The following is an 11,326-nucleotide window of genomic DNA, read 5'->3' as shown; positions in this document are numbered from 1 at the left end:
CAAAAAACAAAAACCCAAACACCAAAAACAAAACCCACACAAAACAACCAACCACACAACACACCCACCCACAGACACAAACAATCTCGGGCACTAGAGCATGCCCTGAAGTGCCACGTCTACATGTTTCTTAAATACCTCCAGGGATGGCGACTCCACCACCTCCCTGGGCAGGCCGTTCCAGTGCCTGACCACTCTCTCAGTAAAGTAATTCTTCCTAATATCTAATCTAAACCTCCCCTGCCCCAACTTCAGACCATTTCCTCTGGTCCTGTCATTATTCCCTTGGGAGAAGAGGCCAACACCCACCTCTCTACAACCTCCTTTCAGGGAGTTGTAGAGGGCAATGAGGTCCCCCCTCAGCCTCCTCTTCTCCAAACTAAACATGCCCAGTTCCCTCAGCCTCTCCTCATAGGACTTGTTCTCTAGACCCCTCACCAGCTTGGTGGCTCTCCTCTGGACACGTTCCAGCACCTCAATGTCCTTCCTGTAGTGAGGGGCCCAGAAATGAACACAGCACTCAAGGTGAGGCCTCACCAGGGCCGAGTACAGAGGCATGATCACTTCCCTACTCCTGCTGGCCATGCTATTCCTGATACAGGCCAGGATGCTGTTGGCCTTCTTGGCCACCTGGGCACACTGCTGGCTCATGTTAAGCCGGCTGTCCACCAACACCCCCAGGTCCTTTTCTGCTGGGCAGCTTTCCAGCCACTCTTCCTCAAGCCTGTAGTGCTGCAGGGGGTTGTTGTGACCTAAATGCAGGACCCGGCACTTGGCCTTATTGAACCTCATCCCATTGGCCCTGGCCCATTGATCCAACCTGTCCAGATCAGGGCATTCACAACATATATATTTATCTGTTACCAGAAACAAATACGTCTCTGGGCAATTTTGGACTAAGACACCCAGGCTTAGTGCTTTCTAACTACAGCAGCACGAGTAAAACAAGACAGTAACACCAACAAGTAGGTGGGGTTTAATCACTGTGTTACTTGCTTGTAACACAGCAGGTTTGAGCTTGGAGGCAGGATGCTCCTGTAAAGGAAGTAAACCGGAGACAGAGCAAACAGCCCCAACAGAAGTCCTGACCACAGGTAACTGTGGTACAGAGGCTCACTAAGGATTAGGGACTGAGTTCCAGTATACCAGGAAAAGTTGAACACACCACACAAAGCAGAGCCACTTTAAAATGAACTTCCCCATACCTCAGATAAAAGTTCTAACACTGGGATCTGCTACCTCACAAATCATGCAGAAAGTCAGAAAATGAAGGAGATTGCGGACAGTTTATTGACAGAACTGGAGTCAACTACAGAGAATGGTAGCCTTTACATCTCTATTAGTTACTACTCTAACAGCTAAATGTGCAGCCGTCCCAAGACAAGGACGGCTGGTTCTGAAAGAACCCATCTTCTGACAGCCAGGCACCAGGATGGGTTAGTCAGCAATTCTACAAAACACTCTGTCACAGCATCAGACTTAAATACTGCAAGGTCCAACTAGTTACCACCCATGATGAGACAGCACAAACTGCTTCCTCAGCTGTATGCCCTTCTCCGAGATCAGCTGTCTAGCAAACAGGGTAAAAACCACAAGAGCAACCTGGACAAGGGGATCTAGCGCACCCCATCAGTTTGCAGCTGACAGGAAGTTGGGCATGAGTGTCAATCTGCTTGAGGGTAGGATGGCTCAGAGGGATCTGGACAGGCTGGATGGATGGGCCAAGGCCAATGGGATGAGGTTCGGTGGATAAGGAATTAGCTGAATGGTCGCACCCAGAGGGTGGTACTCAATGGCTTTAAGTCCAGATGGAGAACAGTGACTAGTGGTGTCCCTCAAGGGTCCGTCCTGGGACCAGTACTGTTTAACATTTTTATCAAAGACATAGACAGAGGGATTGAGAGCACCATCAGCAAGTTTGCAGATGACACCAAGCTGTGTGGTGTTGTCGATACACCAGAGGGACGGGATGTCATTCAGAGGGACCTGGACAGGCTGGAGAGGTGGGCCCAGATGAACCTCATGAGGTTCAACAAAAGCAAGTGCAGGATTCTGCACCTGGGAAGAAACAATCCTCAGTATAAATACAGACTGGGGGATGAGGTATTAGAAAGCAGCCCTAAGGAAAGGGACTTGGGGGTGCTGATTGACGAGAAGCTGGACACAAGCAGGCAATGTGCTCTCGCAGCCCAGAAGGCCAATCACATCCTGGGCTGCATCAAAAGAAGTGTTGCCAGCAGATCCAGAGAGGTGATTCTGCCACTTTGCTCTGGTGAGACCTCACCTGGAGTACTGTGTGCAGGTCTGAAGCCCTCAATATAGAAAGGACATGGACCTGATGGAGCGGGTCCAGAGGAGGGCCACCAAAATGATCAGGGGGCTGGAGCACCTCTCCTATGAGGACAGACTGAGGGAGCTGGGGTTGTTCAGCTTGGAGAAATGAGGTCTCCCCGGAGCCTCCTTAGCAGCCTTCCAGTACCTGAGGGGGGCCTACAGGAAGGCTGGGGAGGGTCTGTTTACAAAGGCCTGCAGCGACAGGACAAGGGGCAATGGTTTTAAGCTGGAGAAGGGGAGATTTAGATTGGATATTAGGAAAAAATTCTTTACCATGAGGGTGGTAGAACACTGGAACAGGTTGCCCAGGGAGGTGGTAGAAGCCCCTTCCCTTGAGATATTCAAGGTGAAGCTCGACGAGGCCCTGGGCAACCTGGTCTAGTTGGGGGTGTCCCTGCTGACTGTGGGGAGGTCAGACTAGATGACCTTTGGAGGTCCCTTCGGGCCTGGACCAATCTATGAATCTATGAACTCTGTAGTTTTAAAGGCATGTAGTGCTTAAGTAGCCAGCAGGAAAGGCAACAATTTAGATATAGAACATACAAGCCTTTTTACATGGAAACTTTTATTATCATTGAAAGTGTACATTCAAGTCACACATACTTTTTAAGTCTTTGATAGAGCTGGAGCACAGGATGACTGTTTGAGCAGCTTTAAGAGTTTATGCCTCAAAAGTAGCCAGGAAACTTGTGACTATTTCCTTCAACTTAGCTTCTGTCTGGTCAGAGATCTTCCCTTCAGTCCTGTTGAAAAAGTTTAGTTAGTCTGTTCCTATATCAGAAAAAAAAAAAAAAAAAAACACACTTCACAACAAACCTTCCAATTTCTAACAAAATTAGCAGATAAATTAACACACTTCTGTTTGATGCATGGAGCAATACCACTGAAACTACCATCACTCCTAAAAATTAGTTCTGTTTAAGAACTAAGGGTTGTCAACAAATACTTTCAGAACATCTGTATGTAGTTCAACAAGGCTTCATCTTCTCTAGAGCTGTGCCTCAGAGATGGAAGGCAGACAATTTGACTCATGACACAACAAACTAAGACCAGTTCACAAGACAGGATTGTGGAAACACTCAATCCCCAACAGTCTGCTCAGCAGCACTTAATCCACTACACTGTAACAGCATAAAGCTGTCAAAATTATGGGATCTGACTAGATTAAGTGATTTCAGTATCAGATTAGAAGAGAGGTATGCAAGTTCATTCGTTTTAAGCATCAGCTGGATTTTTAAGTCAAAACTAGAGATGTTAAGCTGAGCTCTGAAGAGCAGTAGAAGGACAGCAGGAAGGCTGGTTTCACCTTCAGTTCTGGTACAGGCAGCTTAAGGTCTGATGTTCCAGGATACAGTAAATTAACAGTTCGGTGACCATTATCTGCACTCCAGCCATCAAATCAATACCCTTGGGATGAAGCAAGATAAATCATCACACCTGATCGTGGAGAGGAGGGCCTGGTGTTGGCTCAGTACATGAGCTAGAAAAGCACTCTCAAATTTAGTGATCTTGCTGGGCTCAAGTTTGTCCAAGTGACCTCTTACACCAGCATAGATGACTGCAACCTGTTCCTCAATAGCCATGGGAACTGCAGGAGAGAAAGCATTCATGGCATTAGTAACTCTGATATCAGGACATATCAGACTACACAGAGTCCTTTGAAGATCAACTGCACATGGACAACATGGCTCAAGTCAGGTCTGCATTTACCACTACATCCACAGAATGGACACAATAAATGCTGCCATGAAGACCAACCTCATTAGCACAAGACTAATGGGAAATGCCGACTTGTTACATCCAAGACACTCACCATACTGTCCTTGTTTGAGGAGCTCTGTCAGACGTACACCACGGTTCAGCAGCTGTTGTGTGGCAGCATCCAGGTCAGACCCAAACTGAGCAAAGGCAGCTACTTCACGATACTGAGCCAATTCCAGTTTCATGGTACCTGCCACCTACAACACAAGGTACAGGTCAGACTGAGTTTGACCACCTTCTAAACGTGTCTAGTAATTTGTTATCTTCAGCTGTCACAAGTCAGCTTGGCCTTGCATGCCAAGTCAATTTAATCTCAAGATTTTAACACCCACCATGCACTTGGCTTTTTAAACATAAGCATGCTATTCCTCCCTAAAACAGTGACAGTTGATATTAAACCTCTCTAATTCCATATCTGGACTATAAGCATAGAGTTGAAAGCATTCTATTTCTAGTTATATCAGTACCCAGTTCTGCATACTGAACCTTAACAAGCCCTATATCTTTAGGAAAAAGAGTATCTGCATTTCTCCCCCACCCCCAGCAGGCAACGGAAATATCAAGGAGAACCCTAAAGTTTGTTCTCCTATGATTTCATAATGCTAAGGAATCCAAAGCTTTATTACTTCTCTATTCACAGCTCTTTAGAGTGAAATGGGTTGGAAAGCCTATACACTACTCATCTCTAGTAAGAGGAAGGGCAGCAGTTTCATGCTTACCTGCTTCATAGCCCTGGTCTGAGCAGCAGAACCTACACGGGACACAGACAGACCAACATTGATGGCTGGACGGATACCTTTGTAGAACAATTCAGTTTCCAAGAAAATCTGTAGGAAAAAATAGTTTTATTATCTTGGTCAGAAGCCTGGAAGCCTCCTCAGAGACCTGCCAATAAGTTACACAGAAGTACTGGCATGCAAAGAAGTAGTCCTACCTGTCCATCAGTGATGGAGATGACATTGGTTGGAATGTAAGCAGACACATCACCAGCCTGAGTTTCAATGACAGGCAAGGCAGTCAGAGAGCCTCCTCCAAAGGAATCATTCATTTTGGCTGCTCTCTCCAGCAGGCGAGAGTGCAGATAAAACACATCACCTGGGTAGGCTTCACGACCAGGTGGACGACGCAGCAGCAGAGACATCTGACGATAGGCAACAGCCTGCGTAGTATAAAGCAAGCTCTCAGACTTCAGTAGCTCCTTTAAAATTTTGAATTTCTAAACCCGAGATGATCTTACAGCTACAAACACCAATGCTAGACCATGAAACCTATAAACAATGTTTCCTGACCTGTTTGGATAAGTCATCATAGATGATTAACGCATGTTTTCCATTGTCTCTGAAGTATTCCCCCATGGAGCAGCCCGAATAGGGAGCCAGATACTGAAGGGGTGCTGCATCAGATGCTGTGGCAGACACCACAATAGTGTACTTCATGGCATCTGGACAGAATTGGGAGACACACACCACTGTGAGTATATTACCTCATCATGCCCACAATCAGCAGATACAACACACTTGTTAAGTGCTAGTTGCTGAAGCAAGCCCAGGCAACATCACTACATTGTTACAGGAAAGAACACCGTACTAGATTAACACATCTATTAGCTCAACTAACTCAAGAAGTTTCAAGAGCAAGCTCATGGCAGCTAGTGTCTAATACCTGCAGACTTCTTTCCCATTTAAAATGAAGTTTAAACTTTCATTAATAAACACTTTGGTTCTTGAAGTAACTAGGCCTGAAAGTCTGTGGCTTCCTGGCTTCTGCAAGGAGATACTACCCTTTTTTTCCATAGTCCCAAACAAATTATTGTCATTAAAACAGGAGGGGGCATTGTCCAGGTAAGGTGCCTGATCTCTTGCAAGCTCTGTTACATATGCAACCTTAGTCAATGAGATCACTGTTTCTGATAAAGACTATGTTTGGGCAGTAAAGTCTTTCTACTAAACTTGCAACTGTCATTTACACTGACTCACATACAAATGGATCAAATCCCAAGTCCATCAATACTTGTAGAACATAGCTTGTAATCAGGCCTGCCTGACTGCCAAGAGGAATCTCTCCGAACTCTTCAAAAAAAAAAAAAAAAAAAACAAACCACAACAAACCCCCCCCCCCCCCCCCCAAAACAATGGAGGGTGACTCTTCCAGAAGCAATTGAGCAGTTTTGGAGCCTCATACAAGTCTTCTAATGCAATGTAGCAAAAAAAGGTGTTGGTTTTTTTTTTTCCCCCCTAGGTACCTAAAGATTTCTTGTCCAGAAAAGCAAGCAGTTCACTCATCTAATAAGAAAAGAATTCTGTCCATACTTGCAGCCATGAGAGATCAGAATAGTATTCAGCATCATAATGAGAACAGAACATCACTAGGTTGCCAGGTTCAGTCATCTCCAAAAATCTATACCTGCATCAGTGAGCCTCTTCACCAGTTGAGCAACAGTAGATCTCTTCTGGCCAATTGCAACATAGATACAGTACAGCTTCTTTTTCTCATCTGTTCCATCATTAAATCGTTTCTGGTTGATTATTGTGTCGATTGCAATTGAAGTTTTCCTGTGTAACAGAAGCTGGTAAATTAAGCTACCTATGGCTCTCCCAACCTCTACGTAGTTCTGTATAGCTTTGTAAATCAGCACATACTGTACAAAACATTTTTAACTTGGGCATTTAACTTACCCAGTCTGCCTGTCACCAATGATCAGCTCACGCTGGCCACGACCAATTGGCACCAAGCTGTCCACAGCCTTAATACCAGTCTGCATAGGTTCACGCACAGAGATTCTAGGAATGATCCCAGGGGCCTTTAAGCCAACTCTTCTACGTGTCTTAGATGTAACAGGACCCTTAAGAGAGAGAAAAAGCCCTGTTGCAGTCTGTACCTCTGCTTGTATCTGTGTGATAGTCAACACCTAGTTACACTTACCTTTCCATCAATTGGATTGCCCAGGGCATCTACAACACGGCCCAGCAGCTCTTCCCCAACTGGAACATCCACAATGGCACCAGTCCTCTTTACAACATCCCCTTCCTTGATCAGTCTGTCATTACCAAACACAACAACACCAACATTGTCGGGCTCCAAATTCAAGGACATACCCTAGGACAGAGATTATATTATCCTGAGAAAACCTGTGCCAACATTTGCAACATTTTGACAGTTTAATACCAATATTATTCTACAGTTGAGAACATCCAACATACTTTTATCTTAATCTTATTTGTAGCAGCAATGTTCTGCTTTTATGTACAATGCCTTTATGTTCTTTCATACTGGTGAGAGAATCTGCCTAAGCCTTCAGCTTACTACTTAATTATACTTGCAGCAGCCTAGGATTAAGTCACTTACCTCTTTAAAAAGAACAAAAAGGATAAGCAGGGTTCAAATACAACACTTCTCTTGCCTAGGAATTGAAAATGGAAAAAGCACAGCTTCTTCTCTGCCTAAGGCAAGTTAGGTCATTAAAAATACTGGAAGACATGTTGCAGTACTCTCAAAACAGTCAGACAGCTTTTTAACTCTAGTCCACTCTTAGGACTAGAAGTCAGCAAATTGTACACTGTAGTGGAGCAGATAGGCTATTATTCAACAATAAATAGAAAAGCCAGCCTGAAACCAAATAAAACAAAATCCAACGATAGATTAGTTCTTAATACTTCCTAGATGAAGACAAATAAAGCTCAAGTATTGGCCAAGAACCAGATACTGATACTAAAAGCAACCTGGTCTAGTGGGAGGTATCCCTGCCCACGGCAGGGGGATTGGAACTCAAATATCTTTAAGGTCCCTTCCAACTCTAACCATTCTATGATTCTAAAAGCATAGCTTTAGAAATCCAAAGAATATCTGCTTTTTGTAGTATTATTTCAACTAGTTACTACACATTAAAGTTGCAATAAAACCTGTAAAGGGTCCATATAGATAACTCCAAGCATAGTCTCAGATTCTCCTTAAAAAAAGTCTTTTCATCTTAAAAAAAGGTTTGGTTTTTTTTTATTTCTAGGATGAACAAACTGCTTTAGTGAAAGTTTACTTTCAGTCCAGAAGAGAATTCAACCATTTCTTCTGCTTGGACATTTCTTAGTCCATACACACGGGCAATACCATCACCAATTGAGAGCACACGGCCAGTCTCTTCAAGTTCAGCAGAGGTGTCAGCTCCCAAAATACGTTCCTCAAGAATAGAGGATACCTCAGCAGTGCCTGGAAAGAGACATTTCAAACCAGACTTAGCATACTAAGGCACAGTACAAATTCAGTAAGCTTGTCTTGAATTCACAAGCCAAGGTACCCTTTCTCAGGTATGCTGTAAGGTTTAACAAGCAACACTATTCCTTACATATGATGCATAAAACAAATAACAGCTGCTGTATTCACAGTCAATGAATTTCACAGCTTCAACTCATTATGAGCAAGATTGATAACTAAACACCCATCAATGTTTTGATTCAATTTCCTTCAGTATGTCCTACACTATTAGCAATCTCTGCCTGTAGAAAGCAATTAAATAGATTAGACTTAGCTTAGAAAGAACAGACACACTAGCTCCACTTACATATCAATTACTTAGACTGCAGGCATCAAAACACTTTGTCAACTGATTTGTAATCCAAGATCCAAAACGTATTGAGTTCTGTTTAATATGTTAAGGAGCAAGTTGTTCAATATAAGCTATAAAAATGTATTTTCCATCTTCCTCCAATTCTTTTGGCAGTATACCCCCAACAATTTTTTATTTCCTCAGTCAGGAAAGTAGATAACACTGTGAAACCACTGTTTCCTAATAATACCTTTAGTCACCCTAAACCACTTCAAAAAATCATATATGAACCACTACCAAAAAGCCAGCTATGCAGTGCCACTGCCTTCTCTAAACACCAAGATCCTGGCAACAAAAAAGGTTATACTCAAGGACACAAGGTCAAACCCAGGCAGGCCTGGGAAAGTCATCCGTTCCTTCATACTGTTATAAACAAGACGGGAAGCTGGAATTTGAAGCATTTTTTTCAAATAATTTTGCAGGAGTTTAAGACTGAATTGAATAGTCATGAAGCAGGTAAGCTGTGTAGACCAACTGACATGTGACCACTCCTTTGGTTTGGGCATAATTTGAATAGTTAAAGTGAAGTCTCCCAGATGCAACTGTGTAACAGGTAGTTCACTGTTAAACACTGTCAGTACATAAATGCCCTTAAGCATTTTGTCAACTGACACACACAGCTCTCACTCCGTATTCAAATTCCTTTTTGTCCAATAAAGCAAGTTCTTAAACCACACTCTTAAATGAAGACCTTTCTGAGACTCACCAGTTTTCTGAAAGCATGTTTTGAAGGCCTGGATATTTCTTGTAGCAACAAACACTGCACCCAGGGCATTTCTGGATATCTAAAATAAGTAATTCATTCAATAACAATGAGATTTCCTCAAACATTAAAAAAAATATTAAGAAATAACACACTGAAGTTTCTGATCATGACCTTGTCTATTTAATGTGTCTCAGTTTTTGAGCTGAGCTTCACAGCACTCCATTCACAAGTTGTAGTTATGGAACCAAGTCCAGCATTACACTAAGCAAGGACAGATTGTAAAGGAGATTGCTCTAAGTTACTGGCTGCATTTTTTTGCATTGCACTGATATCACCATCACAGCACTGCAGCAGCTCCCAAAGCAGCACCTCCTCTCATTTGCCACCTTTGCTCTGAACATCAAAAGCTTGGGGCATAAAGAAATCAGAGCACCCCTCATGGTTCTGCACAAGGGAGAAATAAGATTGTGTCTTTTAAGGGTTTGCCTTCCTAAGAAAAATTTAGCTGCAAAATCTCTGAAGCATGGCTAGAACATGTAATAACAGAAAAAAAAAAATCCATGATAACAAACACATTAAGAAATTATAATCCTACATCAAGCAAAGCTCCCACTACAGTCCCATGCAGTGTTATCGCTATTTCTCTGAAAGCCTAAGCAGGCCTCTCCTCCATTCACGTTCACAAGGGACACCAGCCAGAAAGGGCTCCTGACAGATCTTCACACCCTCGCTCTCCTCGCAAACACAAGGGAAAAAATACCATCTGGTAAAGCCTTGCAGTTCAAATGCCTAACTCTGGGATCTAGTAGCTTTCAAATATTAGCCTGAAGCCCAGCAATGCCAATACGCATCCCCAGGGAAGGACACGCCATCCCCTAGACCCTCCCCACCCCTTAGCAGGGGGTCGGCCCCCACTGTCACCCAGCGCCGAGATGAGCGCCCCACACGCACCCTGCTCCAAACTCCCGAGAGCGGGAGACCACGGCCCCCTCAATGTCACCACGGCCCCCTCAATGTCACCACGGCCCCCTCAATGTCACCACGGCCCCCAAGATGGCGGCAGCGCCCGTTCCCACCCGCTTCAGGGAAGAGTGAGCGCGCTCACCAGGGCAGCCTGCCGCGGCAGGGAGCGGGCGAGGGCGACAACCACGCGGGCGGAGAGCATAGCAGCAGTAAACGGCCCCTCCGCAGAAAGCTGAAGCAGACAGAAGACTTCCACCGACCCTGTGCTCTCTCCACAAAATGGTAGCAGCGCGCTCCGCCCCTTTTGGAGGGCAAGGCCGCGCCCACGGCGCGGGGAGGGGCATGGCCCGGAAGTGCTTCCCCCGCCGCCAGCGGCCCCCTCAGGTGTCGTGGCGTCTCCCCCCCCCTCCGCGCCGCTGAATGATGAGGGAAAATATATATATATATAAAAATAAATAATAATTAAAAAACCCGAAACGGGGCTTTTAGAAAAATACTCCATTACGGTAGGTGCCCTTGAAATGTCCCTCGGTGGGCGGAAGGGGTGGGGAGCGGCGGCGGGGCGGGGCGGGGCGGTGGTGAGGTGGACAGGGGCTGGTATGAGGGGTGGGAGACCGGGGTGTGAGGGCTGAGGGGCGGTCGGGGGCATGGGGCGCGCTGGTTTTCTTACCGATACTGCAGAGGAGCTTAAATTTTTTAGCCGGTCTGCTGATAATACGTGAAATTTAAAAGCTGACCCCATAGGTACCTTCAGAGGTGATGGGGACAGGGCAGCAGCATCGCAAGCTGAGGAGAACCTTGCTGGAGAGGCAGTGGTTCTTCTGTCATGTCATGATCCATCTGCCAAGGCCTCACCCTGCGGGGATAGCGCATTTGGCAACAAATCCCACGTGTGAGATGTAGGATTTAGTCTGCTGGGGAGAAAGTGCTGAAACTCGGACAGGCACAGTGTGATGGTATCTCTG

General features: G+C 45.0%; 1 protein-coding gene across 2 annotated transcripts; it reads right to left on the bottom strand.

Annotated features, from left to right (window-relative positions):
• Window positions 1-2,866: 2,866 nt before the first annotated feature.
• On the bottom strand, window positions 2,867-10,665 carry LOC141476550 (ATP synthase F(1) complex subunit alpha, mitochondrial-like). Of its 2 annotated transcripts, none has more exons than XM_074165231.1 (12): window positions 10,504-10,665; window positions 9,399-9,477; window positions 8,126-8,295; window positions 7,018-7,191; window positions 6,771-6,937; window positions 6,499-6,647; window positions 5,385-5,536; window positions 5,030-5,254; window positions 4,815-4,922; window positions 4,148-4,292; window positions 3,772-3,922; window positions 2,867-3,077 (listed from the first exon to the last, which is right to left on the bottom strand). In XM_074165231.1, the coding sequence occupies exons 1-12, from the start codon at window positions 10,561-10,563 to the stop codon at window positions 2,996-2,998; spliced, it is 1,662 nt and encodes a 553-aa protein (XP_074021332.1). In that variant the 5' UTR covers window positions 10,564-10,665; the 3' UTR covers window positions 2,867-2,995. The 2 variants fall into 2 exon arrangements, with proteins under 2 accessions (XP_074021332.1, XP_074021333.1); XM_074165232.1 differs by having other exon boundaries at window positions 2,880-3,077; window positions 7,084-7,191; window positions 10,504-10,563.
• Window positions 10,666-11,326: the final 661 nt, after the last annotated feature.

This window comes from Numenius arquata, chromosome W (genome assembly GCF_964106895.1).
Source record: "Numenius arquata chromosome W, bNumArq3.hap1.1, whole genome shotgun sequence".
NCBI lineage: Eukaryota > Metazoa > Chordata > Aves > Charadriiformes > Scolopacidae > Numenius > Numenius arquata.
Note: the sequence above shows the minus strand (reverse complement) of the source record. Positions and strands in the feature narration are given on the sequence as shown.